The sequence below is a fragment of the Antennarius striatus genome, chromosome 3 (assembly GCF_040054535.1).
Source record: "Antennarius striatus isolate MH-2024 chromosome 3, ASM4005453v1, whole genome shotgun sequence".
NCBI lineage: Eukaryota > Metazoa > Chordata > Actinopteri > Lophiiformes > Antennariidae > Antennarius > Antennarius striatus.
The window spans coordinates 9,213,459-9,236,236 of record NC_090778.1 but is presented as its reverse complement, the minus strand read 5'-3'; the positions used below and the strand labels follow the sequence as shown (position 1 = coordinate 9,236,236).

General features: G+C 39.9%; 1 protein-coding gene across 3 annotated transcripts in view; it reads right to left on the bottom strand.

Annotated features, from left to right (window-relative positions):
• bmp2k (BMP2 inducible kinase) overlaps positions 1–22,287 on the bottom strand; it is a 43,948-nt gene extending 21,661 nt beyond the window's left edge. For 2 of the 3 annotated variants that reach the window (XM_068309955.1, XM_068309957.1), the window contains exons 1-2: positions 21,393–22,286; positions 3,621–3,739 (exon numbers count right to left, since the gene is read on the bottom strand). In XM_068309955.1, the coding sequence (XP_068166056.1) occupies positions 3,621–3,739; positions 21,393–21,543 (270 nt within the window). In that variant the 5' untranslated portion in view covers positions 21,544–22,286. Of the gene's footprint in view, positions 1–3,620; positions 3,740–21,392 lie in introns of all 3 variants that reach the window. The other variant, XM_068309956.1, reaches the window with a different exon arrangement.
• Between the last annotated feature and the right edge of the window lie 491 nt (positions 22,288–22,778).

Here is a 22,778-nt window from a genome sequence, read left to right as displayed (position 1 = left end):
GGCAGATATTATACTGTATGGATATACTGTACATATACAGACATATGTATATAGACATAGATACATATACATAGATACATAAATATACAGTGTATACAAACACATATACACATACATACAGAGAGAGAGAGAGAGAGAGAGAGAGAGAGAGAGAGAGAGAGAGAGACAGACAGAGAGACACAGACAGAGAGACACAGACAGAGAGACACAGACAGAGAGACACAGACAGAGAGACACAGGCAGAGAGACAGAGAGAGACAGAGAGAGACAGAGAGAGACAGACAGACAGACAGACAGAGAGGAGAGAGAGATGTAGATATACAGTATAAATTTAGAAGATTTGTATACAAAAATATTAACAGAAAAAAATAAAATAAAATATAGCTAAATTTTAATTTTTTTAATTTTATATACTGGTTTGATCCCCGGAGGGAAATTAAGAACGCACACTCTAGCTACTGATTCAAATGCATGCATACATATATATTTGTGAGTACAGGCCCCTGTATCACACAAATACAAGGGGACCTGTAGGCATGCAGGGGAGGTAGAGTGGCAGGCAGCTCCTTCTCGGTGCACCTCAAATGAGCAATTTGTAAGGGGGCACCTTGCTCAAGGGTGCCTCCCACTGTCAGCTCACCACCGGGTATTTTGGGGGGGGGGGGGGGGGGGATCGAACCGCCGATCTTAAATCATAGGACGACCCGCTCTACCGCCCACTTTACCACTGAGCCACTGCCGCCCCTAAAATAAATGTTGATTTCCAGTTTGGGATCATTAAACTATATCTAATCTAAATAAATTAAAATAAAAATACAGACATGAATAAATAAATAGGAAGCAGAAATGGAGGTGATTACAAAGACATATATGGACTGTCAGCACACACAGCACTGATGAGCAGTCATGATTGGACTTGTGCAGCAGTTTTGCAATATTTGCTCAGCAGTAGGACGCCGTTACTCAATGTACCATTTAAAACTCTTGTTCTCTTTTCAGCTTTTCCCTTCAGGGGTCGCCACAGCGAATCAGTTACCTCCATCTAACCCTGTTTTCTGCATCCTCTTTTCACACACCAACTACCTTCATGTCCTCTTTCACTACATCCATAAACCTCCTCTTTGGTCTTCCTCTAGGCCTCCTGCCTGGCAGTTCAAAACTCCGCATTCTTCTTCCAATATATTCACTATCTCTCCTCTGGACATGTCCAAACCATCTCAGTCTGGTCTCTCTGACTTTATCTCCAAAACCTTTAACATGTCCTGTAGCTCTGATGTTCTCATTCCTGATCTTATTCAACCTGGTCACTCCCAAAGAGAACCTCAGCATCTTCATCTCAGCTACCTTAAGCGCTGTCTCCTGTCTTTTCCTCAGTGATATTGTCTCTAGCCCAAACAACCACAGTTTTGTACAAACTTCCTTTCATTTTAGCTGAAACTCTTCTATCACACCTGACACTTTTCTCCACCCGTTCCATCCTGCCTGTACACGCTTCTTCACCTCTTTTCCACACTCTCCATTGCTCTGGATTGGACTGTTGACCCCAAGTACTTAAAATCCTCCACTTTCTTGATCTCTTTTCCCTGTAACCTGACTCTTCCACTTGGGTCCCTCTCATTCACACATGAACTCTGTCTTACTGCGGCTAAGCTTCATTCCTCTCCTTTCCAGGACAAACGTCCACCTCTCTAGCGTCTCCTCCACCTGTTCCCTGCTCTGGGAAACCAATCATTCACCACATTTAGTTCAGAAGAATTAACCAGCAAAATGTTGAACTTTTAAGAAACTTATATTCCACCTCCAACAGCTACGTGTGACATGTTCACACCTCCTGGTCCTACTGCGTCCAAACGGGGTTAGATGAATAAATCCTTGTCTTTTTTTTTTTTTTTTTAAATGCAGATGACCAGAGAACACAAAAGCAAAATCTTTTGAACATCAATCTTATTTCAGTTCAGTCTTTACAGCCAGAGCTACTGTGGCAACAATGCTTTCGTGATCTTGCATTTTCTTATGCCATAATGACCTTTTCGCTTCAGAAATCTTTATTCATTTGATAAACTCACTGGATTAAAGCATCTGCATTTGCTGGTTGTCAAATAAAACGTAAAGAGATACTGCTGTGTTGTGCAAACCAACGCACTCAAGGCAACGTGCTAACAAACTGGGACTGTGCCAGTGGTTAAGGTGGACTGTGTGTGGATGAAGCAGACAACAGACACACAAAGCTGGCCAGACAGTTCAGAGTGAGCTGGTCAGATATAAAAGACTATTATCCATGTTGCGGTGGACTGATGTCAGAAATACATGTGATTATTCATCTTTAAATTACTTGAATTGTCTGCTGTGCAACAAGTGTCAGCTGTGTGTGATGTCAGTGGACCAGGCACATTTACACAATGCCAGACAGCCCACAGCCGGAAGCCTTCTGCTCTCACCAAACTGGAAATGCAGGAAAATTGAAAGCATGAGGTGGATGGAATGAAGTTCTTTTAATTCACACCTTGTTTATGAGTACATTCACCTTTAATAGGGCTTGTGTCCCATTTCAACATGAATTATGTGCTCAATTTTTTTTTGAAATTGTCATCTGAGAAGACCCCCATAATATCAGAAGATAAATAGCAACATGTCCTCAAGTTGACTCCTTCATTGCAAAGGAAGTGACAAAATTTTGTTTTTGAGCTGACCAAAACCAAAACATCACATCAGCAAAAAGGTGTGCCGGTACTTTCAACTGGTGCGTTCAACCCTGTTCACAATATTTCTTATCAGAATTCAATTACATTATTACGATGACTATCATTACTAGTACTCGGTAACAAAATGGCCAAATATGAAGTAATTTTAAGCTTTTTATAATAATAATAATGGATTAGATTTATATAGCGCTTTTCTGGACACTCAAAGACGTTTTATATTGCATCCATTATTCATTCACTCCTCATTCATAAACTACGTGTGTAGCTACAGCTGCCCTGGGGCAAAGAAGCGTGTCTACCAATCTGCACCTACGGCCCCTCCGACCACCAGCTGAACAATCACACACATTCACACACCAGCAAGTGTCCCACTGGAGGCAAGGCGGGTAAAGTGTCTTGCCCAAGGACATAATGACAAATGACACGGCGGGAGCGGGAATTGAACCGCCAATCTTGAGTCATTGGACGACCGTTCTACCACTGAGCCACCTTGATCTTTATCTGCATTTGATTCTTTTGATACCCTGATATGATCATGACTACTTCCTTGGTTTTGCTCATACTCGGCTATTCCAGGAGTTCCTATTTTAAATGAAGCGTGTGGTTGCCAATGGCGACTCAGCTTGAACCTCTATGGTTTATATGTTGTGCTGCTGTTGAAAGTGGCTTATTTGATTAATTAAATTAACAAAAACACTTGTAATGCATCTATTAGTAACTCACAGCCTGCTTTTGTGCAAAAACCACTTGAATGGGAAGACATGACGGTGACATGTTATGAAACTTCCGTGCATATGAGAAGATATTATATATGGTATTGGTTCCGCCATAATTTTTTTTTATAACTTCTAATTCTGTGAGCAATAATCCTGTCAGTCAAATTGCAGTGAACAAGTGTAGAAATGATGCTGCTCTCACCATGATAGTGATTTCTCGCTTGTACACATTTAGGTCCGGGACATTGTTGACATACATTCTTTTGAGGGCGCAGCGAACACCGCTGTGAGTTCGGGCCAGAAACACCACCGAGAAGCCTCCTGGGAAAACACAGGATGACAAATTAACATTTCATCAGAATAAAAACCCCAACATTTCATCAGGACAAAAAACCATCACCCAAACAGAGTGATGGTTCAACCAAAATCAGAGGTGCTAAGATGAGGTAACACTCACACAAGACGTATATTCTTTCATACAAAAATAAAGAAATTAATTCACATTCCTTCCAAACTGTCAGTCAGGTAAGTTATAAACCAAGTTAGCATTTATAATATGCTTCCAGAACCTGACAATTTAATAGGCGCTAACTGGCCTTTTACCACAAATGTAGGATCAGTGCCTTAATTTCTTTTTTTTTTTAAGGACAGCAGTGGCTCAGTGGTAGAATGGGCGATAGAGCAGGTCGTCCAATGTTCCAAGATTGGCGGTTCAATTCCCGCTCCCACCCAAAAACAGCTGACAGTGGGAGGTGTCGGCTCAACCCCGGAGCACTGCCGAGGCGGCCTTGAAAAAGGCGCTGTCCTTTTTACAAGTTGCTCATTGGAGATGCACCACGAAGGAGCTGCCTGCTGCTCTACCTCCCCCTCACCTGCATGCCCACAGGCCCCGTGTGTGTGTGTGTGTGTGTGTGTGTGTGTGTGTGTGTGTGTGTGTGTGTGTGTGTGTGTGTGTGTGTGTCTGTCTGTTACGGGCCTGTACACACTATATACAGTGATACCTCTACTTACGAATGTCTCTACTTGCGAAATAAATTTTGACTTACGTAATGTAAAAACATAGTATCGGCTCATACTCGAATCTCCCACAGGTTGCTGAACGCACCATTCTCATAGCTGTTCTGCCATTGGGGCCTATTACGTATATTCCTGGCTTCCCATTGGCTAAGAGGGATGCCACTCCACCTCTGTGTGGAGCTACTGTAGATCGGTGCTTATGCAGTGTCTTCGGCATTCGGCACTCGACCCATGAGGTAGTCTGATACTTTTTCGCAAATATAATAACTTTTTGAGTATGTATTCGCTATGGACCCCAAGAAAGTGACGGAGAAAAGAGGAAAAGAACAGACGAAGAAAAGAGTTTTTTTGTCCATACAAACAAAGCAAGAGAATAGAAAAGCATGAGAAAGGGAAGTGTTTGGTTGATCTCACCAAAGAATATGGGTGTAATGCATCAACAATCACCACGTTATTAAAACAAAAGGAAGTTCAAAGAGTTTAAGGCATCGCATGGGTGGTTGGAGAAGTTCAAAATGAGGACTGGAATTCACTCTGTTGTTCAGCGTCGTGAGATAGGAGCGCATGAACCAAAGAGGGCAAAAAACAATGGGGACAGCTGTCAAAAGGTAAATGACTATCATTATTATTTTTTACTCTATTCAATGTTTTTTACATTATGCACAATTCTCATTTATTGTCTAATTGTCTAATCGTAACATGTATTTGTTACATGTTTTGATGCATTTTTATGATTTATAAAATATTTGTCGGAATTTTTTGGGGCATGGAACGGATTAGGGCATTTGCATGGAAAACGTGTCTCTACTTACGTAATTTTCTACTTACGTAATTTCTTCCGGAACCAATTAATTTCGTAAGTAGAGGTACCACTGTAGATGCATGTAAAACTACTAATGTGTGTGTAATATGATTAATTAAAAAAACATGCACCAATTTACCTCCAACTAGGTGTAAACATGGACTGAATTAAGCTCTTTGTCAAACTACAATAACATTCCACAAGAATGAGATTTAGAGCTGAACTTGCTTTGACTGGGAAGATATTTGGTGGGTAAGGAGGTTTCTGAAGATTGATTACAGTTAAGCTCATTAGGAGGGGTTCATTTAGTCACTGAGGTGGGTAGCAAAGCCTTATCATCGAAAAAGAAAGACCTATCAACAATGATATTCTTAGTCCTGAACAGGTTACCTCAGGCCAGCAGTAAAACAGTGTGGCTTTGGATTGGGAAAGAGCAGAAAAGACGGTTGACAGGCGAGCACAAAGGCCTTCATCCCAGAGTTTATCCACACTATGTTTAAACAGATTAAAGCTGTTCTGTTGCAAATAATTCATGCAGGTTAAACCAGGGTGTCACCACAGGGACAGTAAACATAAGACAGAACATTAAGCAAAACAAACAAGCAAACCGAAGCATTTGACTGCATGTGGTCACAACAGTGAGAGTTACTGCAAATCATTACTTTGGAAGAGTTGAATGATTGTGTTCTGTAGCACACATATCTGGAAGCTAGTGAGTTGTGATGGCCAAGGCCACCCAAGATCTATATCACAAAACACACTCTCCTACATAAATAGTTTGTCACACCACATGTTCATTTCTGTCACAGTCAGCCACACCCAAATATGTAACATTACACAATTTATTGAACTTGGAAGTTATTTATTTCAACCTTTAGATTGTTTGTTGAATTTCTTGAGGGAAATTTAAAAAAAATTCAACTTCCCATCCTGTCTGGGGCAAAAGATAACTCACTGCTGTTAATCATGAAGCCAGGCGTAGCATTCAACGGTGTAAATAAGAAACTGCTATCAACCACAGCAAAGTGGCAGTACAATTTAACAGCTTTTCTAAGCATGTCTTCCATTTCACCTCATTCTTTCCTGCAAACATATTTCTGCATCGATCAAATCAAGTTCGTGAGTTTGCAACTGACAGTCATCAGATCAGAGTTGGTGGAATGTGTACAAAAAAGACAAAAAAAAAATAGATTACCGAGGATGAGAAATACAAGAAGGAAAATTGGTCTCAATCAACTCACAATCTAAAACAGACATGAGGCTCAATTATAATAGCAAAAGAAATAAAATGGCTTTATGTTTTTGCAACATTACTGACTGGTGCTACTGAACAGCTGCATCTTCCAACCCGAAGCATCACAGAAACAGAAAAGACAGAAATGCTACTGAGAGAAAGTACAAGAGCCCGAGGTTTTGACACCTGCTGTATGGTGTTCTTTGATCAGCCTTGGTCTGACCTGTGTGCTAAGGTTAGCTGACAGTCTCTCCAAACTGAGGGCCAGGGTTTCACTGATTTGCTGTGACAAGACACTTACATACAGAGCCATCAAGCAGCTTAAGGTGACGGAGGTGAACCTCTTGTGAAACAGCAGCATTCAGTTATTTGTAAAGAATTTCTACAAGACGAAACCCAATTATGTGTCATACAGAATACAGTATGCCCTTGAAGAAAAGCTACCTGTGAGTCATGTTTTCAAATCTCAAGCTTTATGTACTCCTACAATGCAAAATATGTAGGATGCATCAAGAGTAAAGGTCAAACTTAGACAAGAATTGAGTGAAGAAAATGTAGAGTTGTATGGGCTGACAGACAGATTTTACAAGACAAAATCCCTCTGCTGCCAAGGAGCAGGTCATAAAAGCACACAGACAAAAAAGAAAAGGAACAATTTACAGTCACTAAAAAACAGAACAAACATATGCACTACACTAGAACCATGTTCACTCAGTGTGCAAATGGCACAAGTGAATTTTCGTGATTACAAGATTACTCCAGTCACAGAGATCCACAACCAGAGTGAATAATTTACTTATCTCCAATGCTAGACAGATGCCAAAGATGATCCAACAAGCATATTGAACACCGTTAGGTGTCAAAGCCACAACAGCTTAAGACAATACCATTCTTGGTGAGAATCTGAGGCCAGCTGTTATTGTCATTAAAAAACAACTATTTCATCAATCCTGGCAGCAAGTGTTATGTCTCCAGAGGCCATATGGCTTTTGGAAAGTCAAAACAGAGGCCACTACCAAAGCCACCCTACCCAGCCCTTATGTTTGTCTGTTGCCCTCCTCTGGGAGTGACTGGTGCCATATGCTCGGGGATCAGATTTTCACTAAATCACCACCCTCGGGGGCCTTTAACAAATTCCATGACTATGCCAGCTACAGAAGTAGGACACTATCGGGTGTTTTAGTCTCCTGAGTGTTGCTGGTTGGCATCCTTTGTCCTACAGCGGCTTTGTGCCCAGCATACCAACTACCTGGGCAAATAAACGAGCCCAAAACAACACAATAGGTTCCTCACTGTACAAGCGGCTGACTTCAACCAATTACAACAACAAAGCTGTCTACAACTGACAGATGCAAATGCTGAAATGTCACATCAAACAATGAACTCCAGTGACAAATAAAGTTACTATTATGAGCGCAGACTCAAAAACTTAAACAGCTTGTCTAATTATGGCAATGAAAGGCACACAATGCAACAAGTAAAAACAAAAAGGAGATTTCATCCCCGTTTTGGTTTCTTGAATGCAGGTTAGCCGCAGTAACACAGAATATACTGTATTTGTGTGAATGAGAGGGACCCAAGTGGAAGAGTGAGGTTACAGGGAGAAGAGATCAAGAAGGTGGAGGATTTTAAGTACCTAGGGTCAACAGTCCAGAGCAATGGAGAGTGTGGAAAAGAGGTGAAGTAGCATGTACAGGCAGGATGGAACGGGTGGAGAAAAGTGTCAGGTGTGATGTGTGATAGTTTCAGCTAAAATGAAAGGTGTATAAAACTGTGGTGAGACCAGCGATGTTGTTTGTCTCCTGTCTTTTCCTCAGTGATACTGTCTGTAGACCAGAGCTGGAGGTAGCAGAGATGAAGATGCTGAAGTTTTCTTTGGGAGTGACCAGGAAGGATAGGATCAGGAATGAGTACATCAGAGGTACAGCACATGTTAGAGGTTTTAGAGATAAAGTCAGAGAGGCCAAACCGAGATGATTTGGGCATATCCAGTGGAGAGATAGCGAATATATTGGTAGAGGGATGCTGAATTTTGAACTGCCAGGCAGGAGGCCTAGAGGAAGACCAAAGAGCCGGTTTATGGATGTAGTGAAAGAGGAGTACAAGGTAGTTGATGTGAGAGAAGAGGATTCAGAAGACAGGGTTAGATGGAGGCAACTGATTTGCTGTGGCGACCCCTGAAGGGAAAAGTCGAAAGGGGAAGACGAATGCAAATCTGAAAAGATCAACTACAATTATTCTGCAAAAGCCAGGTGGATTTCACATCATTCCAAATTGTTGAGGTCAGCACCTGGAATAAAATCTTCAGTAGCAAAAGAGTAATGTAGAAACCATTTGGAATCCTTTGAAGGTTGATTCTAAACCCTTCTGTTTGGGGTTTGAAAATGTTTCACTTCCCATCCAGGAGGATTCTTAACTTTTAAAGGAATTGTGGGGAGTATCAGATATTGAAACTCTTATGAGGTGTTTAATACACTGATGGTCTTTTAGGTCATACATCTATAGTTCACTCAAAAGCACTGTTATGAATCACTACAGTAACTACAGCGTTGGCAATCTAACAACAGTTTAAATGTCTAAAAGGTTTTTTTCAAGGATTACAATGACCTGGATGACTGAATCTACACCACAACATAGTAAGATGTCTTAATTATTAAAACAAATATATAATAAATCTCTCAAGCTTTTGAATGTCATCTTCGACAGCCATAATACCTTAAATAATCTACTCATCACAGCTGTATATTAAACCTAAAACTAAAAGTAGGATTGAAGATTCAGAATTTGAAAGAATCTACTAAAATGCTGTAGCTCATTTGTTTGAAGAAAACCTGAAAACACTAGATTTTTAAAAAAAATTTCATTATAATCATCTACCTTCTCATATCCTCATATCTCAAGCAATCTTCATCTGAGACACAATGGCTTCGGACCCACACATATCTAACAGTTGGTTTTCTCCCACCTGTTGTGACAGTTGGGAGGAAAACCCCAGATCCATCAGGCCAAAAAGAAAGGAGGGGGTAGTGGCATTAATGTTTGGTACTGTGGGAGGGCTTTCACTGCTGGAGAATTCTCCCCAACCCTACATCGAAATCCGGTACTCTGACATCACAGCAAAGCTTGACTAACTACAACAGCCACAGGCTGACCACATGACAAGATTGAAAGAGAACCTCAATGGTCTTTGTGAAACAGATACTCAGCATGACTTGTGATAAAGGCAAGAGGAAAAAAAAGTAGATGCATGCATCTCCAGTTGCCGCTCAGGCTGCTCAAAGCACAGATGTTCTTCCTCTTAAACATGTCATCTGTGATAACTAACCACCATGCGTTCTTCTTTCGTCTTTTATGTCATTCGTGTAAATCCATAGATTTACATTCAAGTTAGTGTTATCTCTAAACCTGTTAACTTAGGTTCACGATAACAATTCAGTTCATTTTAAGTGCTTTGTACACCTGTAGGTCTTCTGTAGAACATTTGGAGGCATTTCCTTCTGGAGGCCCCCCATCTCAAAGCATGAGCCCGCAACACTACCCCTACAGGTTTTCATAGCTGTAAATCTTAAAGATTCAAAGAATCCCGAGATTACATGACATCAGATTGAGGGTGAAAGAAAACTTTCCTTCACTACAGTTTCACAACTGTGGGGGGAAAACTGACCATCTAAATACTGTGTAGTTCTACGGAATTGCTGCATTTGAAATTAACATTTAAAAATTAGATGGAAAGTTAAGACACTTAAGAGAAAAGCTTTTCATTAGTTTCTGTGCCTTCCTTGGCCTGCAATGGTCTTCATGTTCCTTCCCAATATCCACTCTACTGAGGATTATTCAATGGGATTAGAATTGAATAAATTCTACCTTTTGGAGAATAATCTTTGAGAACAGAATACCTAAAAGAGTATTTGTCCACTGAACCTTAAGTCAAAGGTAGAAGATGTACTCAGATCTTTTACTTAAGTCGCAATAACAATGTAATCATTTGCTTTTGTTGGTTTGTCATGCTGTGCCAGCTGCTCTGCCTAATTACCAATAATAATCACTTTATGATCTCAGCGCTACAGCAAATCCTCCGAAATTCGACATTACACAGACTAATGGGGGATGGATTTTTGTTCTTTTGCTAGATCAAATAGTGACCAAATGCTAGAATTTGGTAGAGAAAAACCAAGCCTGTGGAACAGGTAACTGCAGCATTAAAACATATGGTTCCAAATGTAAAAGATGTTTAAAGATCATATTTGGAACTGATATCAAGATAAGGATGACTTAGCTTTGAAAGTGTTCATGATCTTCACGCAGTAGCAGTAATATAAGTCTGCAAACAAAGCCTTTATAACCACTTTAATAAATGACTGAAGAACACGTCTCAATTCTCAGTCGGTCTTGAGTCTTCAAAAGTTAGACCATAGCAACAGTCAGAAGCATCAGAGGCAAAGGTTGTCTGCCTAAAAATAGACATTAACTTGCTTTTCGCAGGCAAATGAGAGATTCTGCACTCAGAACATTTTGCTGACAGATCTACACCATTATTTCATCTTTACTGGACCATTCAAGGGGCAAAATCTGCTTTGACATTTGGACAGAGGAATAGCTTTGAATATTGACAACATTTTCTAAATTTATTCGCAAACTATTTCATTTAGATGTGAAAGTTTCTCAATTAAACATACTGTACATACTAGTCTCATGCCATGTATACATTTTGGAAGCACACATTCAGAAAACACTTCCTTCTTTCTGCCAACTACGGTATGCATGACTGTAGAAAGAAGAGGACCAAGGTTGTTGCAGGTCAGGTAATTTTAAACTTTTAGGGATGAGGATGGCATGCTGGCTAAACACAGATGAAATGGCTAGATGGTAAAAGCATGCTGGACTAAAGTGAAAGGTGCATAAGGGACGAACAGCTGAAAATTTCAAATCACTTTTTATCATTATGAGCACCAAGAGCAGCAAATCTACTTTAAATGTTATAAGTCTTAAAGGACACTTTTTTTTCATTAACTATAGTAAAATATGTTTTATGAAGCTGTTTGGCTTGTAAGTAGGTATTTGTAAAAAGGTTAGTGTGTGGGTGTTAAGATTTTTTGGACTCAACACAAGACAGAGAAGGGCTCTTTAATTATACAAATCATACATATCACTGACATTTTTTCTTGTAGAATAATCAGGTCTCTCAAAGGTTTTTAAGTACTTTCTCTGATTTTCTGCTTGTAACTCCAATTCATCTGTTTTGTATTCAGTATAGCTATCTTTCTCACAATGGAGAGGTCACTTTCAGGTAACGAGTGCCTTGTACATCTTTGGTCTAGCACAGAGACTCAACATGACAGAAATGCATGAGTAACCACTGCTACTATTCCTTCAATGACAAAGGATTTTAGAAAATATTTAAATGTGTTTGCCTTGCACTGAGGCTTCCATGGGAAGGTCATGACTTCTGGTATGAAATCGAGTGTGTCTTTCATGATTGTCAAGTGCTTCTCTCACTCATGTGAGGGTTTAAACTGCAGTTTCACGCACTTGAAAGGGCATTTGTTTTAGAAAATTGGACTGGAATTCACTTAATGACCAGTAATCCACTTTCTTTTCTTAGTTTTATTTGAAAGTCGTTTGGCCACACAGGTGAAAAACCTTCAACCACAACACAAATAGAAATTCAGGAAAAATGTCATCTGAAAAAACACAACTATACACCCCAAAATCAAATAATTAATTTTTAAATAAATTTTAAGCCATTTCAACTACTAGAAATTAACCCTGAAAATAAGCAGCAAATACCCACATTTAAAGCACCCAAACAAATTAAATATGTTTTAAAGCATCATTCAACTATTTTAACCTTACAAATTTTGGCAGCTTTTAACTTCCAACACAAACATCACAATTATCAAATTAATTTTAACTTGAATCTCCTTTAAAATGCACGTTTTTAATTTAACTTTTCATCCACATGATATTAAAAAAAAGACATTAACCTGCACTTATCATATGACTTCAATACATTAGATTTAAACCTGACCACATGATTAACCCACAGCACTGTTCATTCACCTCCACTTGTTGCACTTAATCTCCAGCCTTCCAGCTGGGAGACACACCCAGACCTGATACACCCAGGCAGAGGGGGCGCACCTGCAGCTCAACTCACCAATGATACTCTTAACACTTACACGTTTGGTGTATAAAAAATTCTCTGCAATAGTTTCAAAATTCATCCAGTTCATGTAGTAATGCGTCCACAAAGGTAATGCATTTTTACATTCTGTTTTGTATATTTGTGTAATTTTTATGTCAAAGCAGTAAAGCATTATAAAAAATTTGATGAATAGTAAATTGACAATGAATGTCTTTTTCCTAATATATTGCTTCACAGTGTCTTAAAATATTGAATCACTGCGCTACCCAAAAAACACACACAATGTTATTGATGAAAAATAAGCCATCGGTGACAGGGGTGAGATTAAAAAATGAAACGGATTTCTGAACATGTCTTATGGCCCGTCGCACACACCACAAGTCTGCTGTGGGCACGGACACTGGAAAAGTGAGACCTACAAACGCCACTGCAGATGCTGTGCTGTATAGCTCGCAAAACTGTCAACCTAGAACGCAAATCCTACTTTGCTAATTTTTTCATTGTTCGGCTCTGGCTTATGCGTTAAGTACAGGAGTCTTGACTATAATCAATGTGCAATGTACCCTGACTCAGGTGAATGCTACAAAACACTTACAAAGACAGGTCTAAGTGAGCAGAACAGGGTTTCTAAGAAGCAAGTCCATAAAAGGTAATATGCAGCGGTGACTGTATATGTGTTTTCATTCTGGGCTGAGTGAATTGAAAGCTTTTGGCAGTCAGCTCTTATACATCTTACCTCAACAGTGTTTACAACTGTACCGACAGACACAAGTAGCTGCTTGCTGGAGGTATTATGAGGAAACCGGGGCCTTTTTTTTAAAAGAAGGCCATGGTGAAAGCACACAAAGGAAACTATCATGAGGGAATACATCAATTAATTCATCTTCTTGAAGATGAGACCCTAAGGGCGGCAGTGGCTCAGTGGTAGAGCGTGGTAGAGCAGGTCGTCCAATGTTTCGAGATCGGCGGTTCAATTTCCAATTCCCGCCCCCGCCCAAAACAAGCTCACCTCTGGAGCACTGCCAAGGCACTCTTGAGCAAGGCGCCATCCCCCTTACAAGTTGCTCATTTAGGAACACCACAAGGGAGCTGCCCGCCACTCTACCCCTGTGTTTGTGTGTTCAGGGCTTGTACACACATATATACATGACTCAAACTAACTAGACTATTAGAGGAACTAAATACCCTGCGGAGATTAAAATGAGTATACAAAAAAAAAATAATTGTCTCCTCTTCGGCCACATATCCAAATCCGGGTCACAAAGCCTATCCCAGCTGACACAAGTTGGGAGCCGGGACAGACCCTGAAAAAGTCACCAGTTAGAGGTACAGTGGCACTGTACCTCTGTTCAAAAATAAAATATTATTTTAAAAGCCAAAGGCATGCAAAGGTACAAATGTCACATAGGAAGTATCTAACAGAAGGTGGAGGGTAAAAAGGGCACGATGTTTGATAATGAACTTGTAACCATTTTTAATGCCTACAGTCTCGGCAGTCTTAAAAAAGATGTCTTGAAAACTTGTCCAAAAATATTGGGCTCGATTATACAAAAACAATCATTCAAACAAAATATTCAAGAAAATAAGGCAAATTTAGAAGGTATTTTCATGGCCTACAGCCAGCAATTGCACACAATTTCCTCTAAAACCAGTTGTGTAGCTTTTGTCGAGTTCTACTTCTAAACAGTCCATGTGGATGTCTCAAGAGTTCGATAGAGAGCAGTTTTTGCAACCTACATTCAAATTAGCTCTGTGTTACTGAAATATTCTTCAGTTGAGAACACCAGTGTTACCATAATCAATTTCAACTTAATATATTCATATAGTGTTATGTTTTTGTAAAAACATTTCAATTTTCATTTACATCTTTGTTCTGGCAAATCTGAAACTTGATTGAAAAAAATCTGAGGCGGCAGAGCAGATGTCTTGAAGACGGATCGCCCCAGCCATCGGTGGTTCAAATCCCGCTCCCGCCAGGACATCCCTCAGAGTGTGAGCTGATGATGGGAGACGTCAGCTCACCTCCCAGCAACTGCCGAGGCGCCCTTGAGCAAGGCGCCGTCCCCCCCACAAGCTGCTCGTTTGGGGCGTGACCCCCTGTGTGCGACCCGTCACTCTGCCTCCCCCCACTGTTTGTGATGTGTTACTAATAGCATGCCTACAGGCCCCCAGTGTGTTGTGTTCAGGGGCCTGTATTCAAAAACTGTGTGTATGCATGACTAACAAAAAGACTGTAACCACATGCAAAAAGAGTGAAGAGAGTGTAAAGATAATTTCCCCCAGTGTGGACAATAAAGTAGATTTAATCTTTAATCTTAATCGTTAAATAGAGCCTGTTATGTGTATGTGATATAATTGTCACCATTGGAGTTTATGCATAAGTTCTATGTGGATATTCATGTGGCTCCACAGGTTTTCTAACAGTATGGTTCCTCTCTCCTATGACAAAATACTGGAACATTCCATATGTTGAGATTGTGCTTACAATTTATCATTAAAGTGTAATTTCACATAATGCAGATATGCAATTTAAGAAAGTCTTTTTTTCTTTGTTTTTTCAATATGCCTAACATCTGTGTCATTGTTATTTAAAAAAGCACTTTCAAAACATTATACTGTTCAGGCTCCAATTGCATCAACAAACTTGAACATGAAGACTTGAGATAATAATCTGTTAATCTGAACATCACAAAAACCTTCATTTGAAGTCACATTCAAAGAATATTGTCATTCTAGGTCAGGCATGGGCAAACTATGGCTCACAGGCCATGTACGGCCGGTTGTGATTTGTAATCCGGGCTGCCAAACTTGTTTAAAATAACCAATTTTATGAAATAAATGCAGTAGTAAATTCTTACAATAAGCCATGCATGTGTGATTTGCTGCTTGTTAAGGGTCAAAACCCTTGATAAAATGTTTTTTATGCGTTTTGCATTAGTACAAATAAACACTCCACCCATCTACTCCTGAGCTGGCCCACCTGCCAGATTTTAGAACTCTGTGTGGCCCACACGGTCAAAAAATGTGCCCACTGCTGTTCTAGGTCGAGTAATCAAAGACTTTCTTTCATAAAATACACATGAAGCTATTTGGGATTTCACCTTTGTTTGCTGGGTAAAATTTAAATTTTATGCTGTATTCAGTATATTTCTAAGGAATCTTTTATGCCAATCAAATAGAGGTGTTTCATATATGGGTGGCTGATTAAAGCACAATTCACATGCGGACATAAAAACACTTGTTGCAATGGGATTCCAAATCAATGTCCTTTTGTCCAGCATTTCCATGACCAGGATTCACTCTCACATTTGGCTTAGCACTTTCCCAGACCAGGTAATGATGAATTGGGGTAAAATAATTAATCTGCTGTCTCACAAAGAGGGGAGGGATGGCAAGGCAAAGAGGCAACTGAAGGCCTCCATGAGCAAGCACAAAGGCAGCAATCACACATCACGGGACAGAGTGCTGCATCGTACCAGCATTCTTTCTATGGTGCTAGAATAGTACAACAAAAGGACACAATGTGCCCATTCATCACCAGTACAGTATGCTAATAATGTAGATGGGACGTATTCTCACCATCTTGCCTTGGCAGAAAGGGCCCATCAATTAGGTCATTTAAAAACAATATTGAAGGGTTACTCTGACGGTCTAATATCAAATGATTTAAGCAAGTGATTTAAGCAATTTCCCCTTAGGATCAATCAAGTATTTTGATTCTGAAGACCCACTGAAGCTATAACAGCACCAAACAAATTAATTTGACTGGCATTAGTTTCAATCAAAATATGTTATGATACAGAACTTTAGTCAAAGTATGTTGGAATAGTTAACATAGTTAGAATTTCAACATTAGACACTTAACACCAGACAATACATAGTGGGGCCTGGTGTGAGAGATTTCTTTTACCACACAAAATCCAATTTTTTTTTTAAATTTAGACCTGAAAATGTCCTTACAGGAAACTATTCATCCTGGGAGAGGGCGGGAAGGCATGCTACAAATTTTAGGACCTTGAAGTGTGGGCTGACCAACAGACCAAACTTAAAACAGTCAGTACAAATTTGGGCATGATTTTTGACTGAGCTAAATCTTATCCCACATATTAAAAATATAACAAACATGGGTTCTTAATCACCTTAATAACATGGAGAAAGTCTGCTCCTTGTCTCTCAGGCCAGTACGGATGTGCTAATGTACAGTATGCTTTTATCTCCTTTTGCTTAGATTACTGTTACTGATTACTGCTTTTCTCTCTGGTCTTCTCAAAAAGAGTACAGTATTTTAAATCTCAAAATATTACAAAACTCAGCCGCAGGCGTGCTGACGAGGGCCAGAGGGTGGGAGCACTGTCTTATTGTCTACACCGACTTCCAGTTCACCTCAGGATCGATTTAAAGATTCCTTTACTGTTTTTAAAATGTCTTAACAGCATTGTGCCCTCAAATTTCTGTAAATGTAAAACTTTTTTGGTGAATGTGTGGCATCTGTCCAAATGTGGCAAAGAACCAGGTGAAAAAGCCACGTGTTCACTGATAACACAGCAGCTGATTGCAAAGAAGTAATGTTTGTGTTTCTCTTGTTTACATCATCTGAGGCAAGATGTGGTCAGGGAATCTAGTGACAAAGGCTCAAACACTGCTGTCATCTCTTCAGCCGGTCATTAACAGAGGGCCATTATAAACCTGCGTGTAAACGTTTCAAGACTCTGCTGACAGCGAGCAAACAGGAAACATTCGTGTAGAGTCAGCATGTTTTGAGCAATGTTTAGTGATGCGTGTTTGGCATGTGTGACTTAAAATGCACAACAAATACTGGGAGGACCAGTCAGCTGAGAATCAACCTTGTTTTGAAGGTTTCTATATGAAGGATGTTAAAATGGAGCATGAAACTCCTGCCGCCATGAAGCATTAAGTCAGCAAATCTCTGATGCTTCAAAGATGGAGGTGACCCTAATCAGACAAGGCAGTGACAAATTATAACCTTGCTGTTAAAGCACTTGTAAAACTGCAAACATAGGAAGTGAAACCACTAAAGCAAGGTCTTCCTGTTAGTTGTAAAGAACCAGTGACACTTTAACAATAATTACCATGACATGTTGAAATGAACTTTTTAACTTGCACCTAGGCAGTTAGAGGTAGGTACAACATTAACGAAACATGTGGGGGATGGCAAACAAATAACTATGACATGAGAGCTATTATGCCTCTTCCACTGACAATGAGGCCTGTTCCAGATGTATTTATTCTTTACAAGCTTGGGGCTGTTGAGCAAATAGCTTGATTAAATATTCTGACTACAGGGACAGAGTGATCACTAGGTTAAGAACAGTCTGTCTGCCAACTAAAAACACTATAAATGCCAGTTAACTTGCTTTAAAGAAATACATTTATCATTCAAAAAATATGATAATTATGAATCAAGGGACAAACACTTAATTTATTTGAACTTTACAGTTGGAATGGAGCAGCTTATCATGCATGCACATCTCATCAGCAACATATCTGTTAACTGGACCCTGATCAGAGAGAGAAAATAAAATAAAATAAAAAACCTGCAACAGTCAGATGCTACACGCAACAAGGCCACACAACTTTTCTGGGGAAGATGTACAACCCACAAAATGAAGATAAAGTTAAATCAACATCTATCTAAAATTCCAAAGAATTTATTATAGCCTTTGAAGGAAACAGCTGAAGGTCCAACAAGCAACGAGTTGAACAGTCAAGAAGAGGAACTGCACATTCAGAATGTTCCAACATGTTGGAATTTAACCCCGAATCCACTGAAAGCAACACTGGCATAGCAAAAGCACAACTTGGTCACGTTATCCTCAACTGAATTATGGGCTGGCAAAGTTTAGAGACACACTGAGAAATGCAGGCACAATAGTCATTTTGTGACTAGCACAGCAAGGAACGGAGCCAATTCTACGTCTGTGAAATCGTCAAACTAAGCAGAGATGTTGAGTAAAGTCACTGATTCCTACAACCAATTTATTATGTGTTCCTTTATTCCAAAACAATATATACATTTATTTTTACTCTACCAAAAGTACAATTAAATAAGAAGTAATAATTTAAAATTGGGATTAACACCAGCCTGTAATTGAGAGTTTGATTTTCATTAGATACTGCTAACTTTATGACATCCAGGGATTTGATTAGACTTTTACCAAACCTTCATAAAAAATGAACTTAATCTCTACATATTTCCAAAATTTCCAGAAGGAACCCTAACTGATAAGAGCTCATGGAGAAAGACTGACACGCTCACAGATGCATCCTGTTTCTACATGTCATTTCTGCACTTCTCTTGAAAACAGGGTCAAAGATAACGCTCCAGAGAAGCCACAGAGGCTAAAGGGGAGTGGAGAGAAATGACTGGTTCCAACTCAAATGGAGGAACAGTCAAGCCCTGAAGACATGACACTGGGAAGAATGGCTCGCCACATTGTGTGTTTGGTTTTAGGGGAATCTCGTGCTTTTCATTGAAGTGGCACAGCTGCTTGATATAAACTGAAAACGATGAAGGAGATGAGACCTCTAAAAATATCAAATGATCCACATCCATGGATGACCCAGAGCCACACACTGTCCAAAAGGAGGCTCGCTGTCCTGATTAAACATGTGTACACTGAGTACCTCTCTTTTTAAAAGAAAACTGGGGATCTGTTAAACATAATTTGTTAGACACGGTAACTTAAACAATTAAGAGCACAGATCAAAAAGGGGATCAAGTGTGGATTTGTTTGGTGTGATTTTTGTCATGTAAACAATTTTGATTAAGAGGACCGGCTTCCATCACAGAAACTCAGTTAAAACCCACTGTGGCACATTTATGCTGTTAATGCTGATGCAGTTCAATACCACTAATAGGGTAATTAAAGATGAAGGTGATCATAATCAGATGAAGCAGTGATGAATGTTTTCTCTTTTTTACCCCACATCTGGCCAAAAACAAATTGCAAACTAGAAGGGTACTTGGGAAGTACGTCATCTCATGTACTCATCTCTGCCAAGTTTGGTCATCTCATATACTCATCAACTGAAATGTTTGGTAGCATCTACAAAGAATTTAATTTTAAATCACATCACACACAAAAAAGGCTGTCAGCATATGAAATAAAAAAGGTAATTGAATCAAAACTAAAGACTTCAACTTCATGCCTTATATTGTAATTTCTTAATACTAAAGCTATATAGAGATTTAGATGGGAGGCAGTTTAATGTTATCACTAGTATTATTATCATTATTTCTATCCTTTCACCCTCTTGTTAAATGCTTCTGTTTCTGACAGATTTCAGTTCCACTTCAACTAAATCTTCAAATGGCTCCTGACTAAGCAAACTTAACACTGAGAAGTTTCACTGCAATTTATGGCTCAAATATAGGATGTCCAACTTTGTGGCATTTTCAAAAAATTTTGTTTCTGAGTGCAACAGACTCTGTAGGAGAAAAAAAATCAGACATGATTAAGATGATGTCCAACTCACACAGACACTCACCTATATACATAAAATGAAGAACAAAAGTCACAATGTAAACTTGTGATTCTGGTAAAACCAAACCAACCACCTAACTTCATGTGACATTATGGCGAAAGAGTCACGACTGAACATCTACTTTGATTGTTTTAGTTTGCTTAGAGGGTTGAGTGCGTTTAGCCGTACATTTTTACTGCTTGGACTGATATATCTGATATATCTGTGGCGACACGCTGAAGTCTTCTCAGTGTTACTGAGACCAAATATCATGAACGACTTTTGATGAGTGAAAATTGTCTTCGTATTAGTTGTAGAATGTAATTTGTCCCACCAATTTCTGAAGAACTACATAAACCACATTAAATATTATTAAGGATTTCCCACGAAAGTAAAATACTCTTCAAAATTAGCTGCCTAAACAGTAAATCGGGGTTAACTTTGGCAGTGAATACACAGTGAAAGTACTAAATACTTGTGAACTATCTTTTGTCAAACATGTTTGTGCACTTCCTCATTTCTGGCCTGTGTGGAGGGTATTGTCATTTCAACATTTCAAAAAACAGGGATTTGTCAGGCCCTAATTTCAACACTTTGAAAAGCAGTGCTAGGCGGGCACAACCGTTGCAAAAGACATCCTGCATGACTTTATCTAGAAAGAACTGCTGTTAGTTGTTCCAATGTTACTTGTTCACATGTTGTGCAATCTAATCAAATTATTTACATCCTCTCAGTTAGCCTCAGGAGAAACGCTGCAATAACTGCAACAGGGACAAAACTTTTCAGATTACCCAATTCCCCATGGGACAAACTGCAGAAGAATTTGTGTGACAGGGATTTTTAATTGCTGGATCTGTACATGTTGTTATGTTGACACAGGAGGCTTTCGATATCCTGGAGGCAAACCCCCCATTGGAGCAGCTGAAACAGGATGTAAACTACAGCTGTATGGGGAGAGGTTACCAACTTGAATTCCAATCATTTAACTAAATCCCCTGTGTCCCACTGAAGCACCAACACATTCACAACAATGACAGACCAATTATGATAATTTTGTACGTATTTTATAGAAATAAAGTTATTGGAGGGAAGCAGAACTTTTCCTGTGAGCTGTAAATTAATTACCAACCCATAAAAAGACCCAGGCTGAAGGGGTTACTACACTGGTGTCCGACTGAGTTATTCTCTCCAAATAAGGGATGACGGGTGTGTCCCAGAAAATATCGTGGTGCTTTTCTTTGAGAAAACTGTGTCAGAGCACCACATTGGAACCCACAGCTACTGTACATACCCTCAGCGACAAGATCTTCCACGGTGACTTGATACCGGCCGACTGCAAACACTTTCCCGAAGTAGCTGCTGACTCCGGAGCTGGAGCCGGACCCTGACGCCCCTCCGACTCCGCCGCTCTCGGACTTTGGCATTCTGGAAAACTTCTTCATCCTTTACTTTCTTTGTCAACAAATAAAGTCCCTTTTCGGTGGTTCGATTAAACTCGGTTGTGTACGACGTCCCCTATCAACTTATCTGAAATGTTTTCTTCTCCTGCATACTCTGCGTCTGGTTCCTCCGGAGGGACTACTCGCTGTCGGATGATTCGACATGAAAGTAGTTAACTGGCCTCACAATGGGATGATGGCACTCTGTCGGTCTCACAAAGCTTGTATCAGCGACAGCTTCCACTTACAAAGAGTAAGAAGATGTGATGGGCTCGTTAGCTAATGTGATACATCGCCTTAGCTGGCTGCAGCAGCTGCTAGCATGCACTCAGTCGGTGGCTGTCAGGACCCTTCCGCAACAATGAGGAGAAGGCAGAGCACAACAATGCAGCTGTGACTGGCGCTGATAACGCTTGCTATGGTGGCAACAAATCCCTCCCAGGAATATATCCAAATCAGTGGCCCCGCAACAGTAGCCTCGGCGTCGTTGGCATCACAACGACTCGTTCACGTCACTCGGACGACGCGGCTAGTTAGCTCACTAGCTGCAGTAGTTAGCGGCTAACGATCTTCGCTAGTCGTCACGGAGGTTTTTCCACAAGACGAGTCACTCCGACTGCAGGTGGGCTGACAAAGTGGGAGCCTGAATCTCAAACCAACAAACGTATAGCTTAGCCGTTCTCTACGAGTTTGTCTTGGTCATCCCCACTCACCTCTGTGTCATTTTAATAGAGGTTCGTTTACGTCAAACTTCTCGTGACTCCCAAAGGTAGGCTACAAATTAAGTGGGTGGTTTGTTATTTACCCAATGAGAATGACAACCTAACTTAACGTGTCCCCGCCCCTCCTATTGTTATGATTGGTGGAGCAGGAGAGCTATGGAGGCAAGTTAGCGCCCGGAAGATAGAAAAATAAATGAATGAAATTATTAGCCACAATAATAAATGACGATGTCAATGGTCAATGAAAATTACGAGATGCACAGTCAAAAATTATGTGTTTTTTCAACACGAACAGATGTTTGCTGTTTGATTCAAATGTGCATTTCTGCATTTTAATTTTTTAATTTCATTTTATATACTGTACTGATTATGATCCCCAGACAGATTGCCAGACAGGTGGTGATAAATTACATTTTCCTCAAGAATTTCAGAAGCATACAATTTCAAATGTGTTGATTTGCTCCAATTTTGTTGATTTGATTTATTTTTTTAGTGCTTGTACGTGTGTAAGAAAGC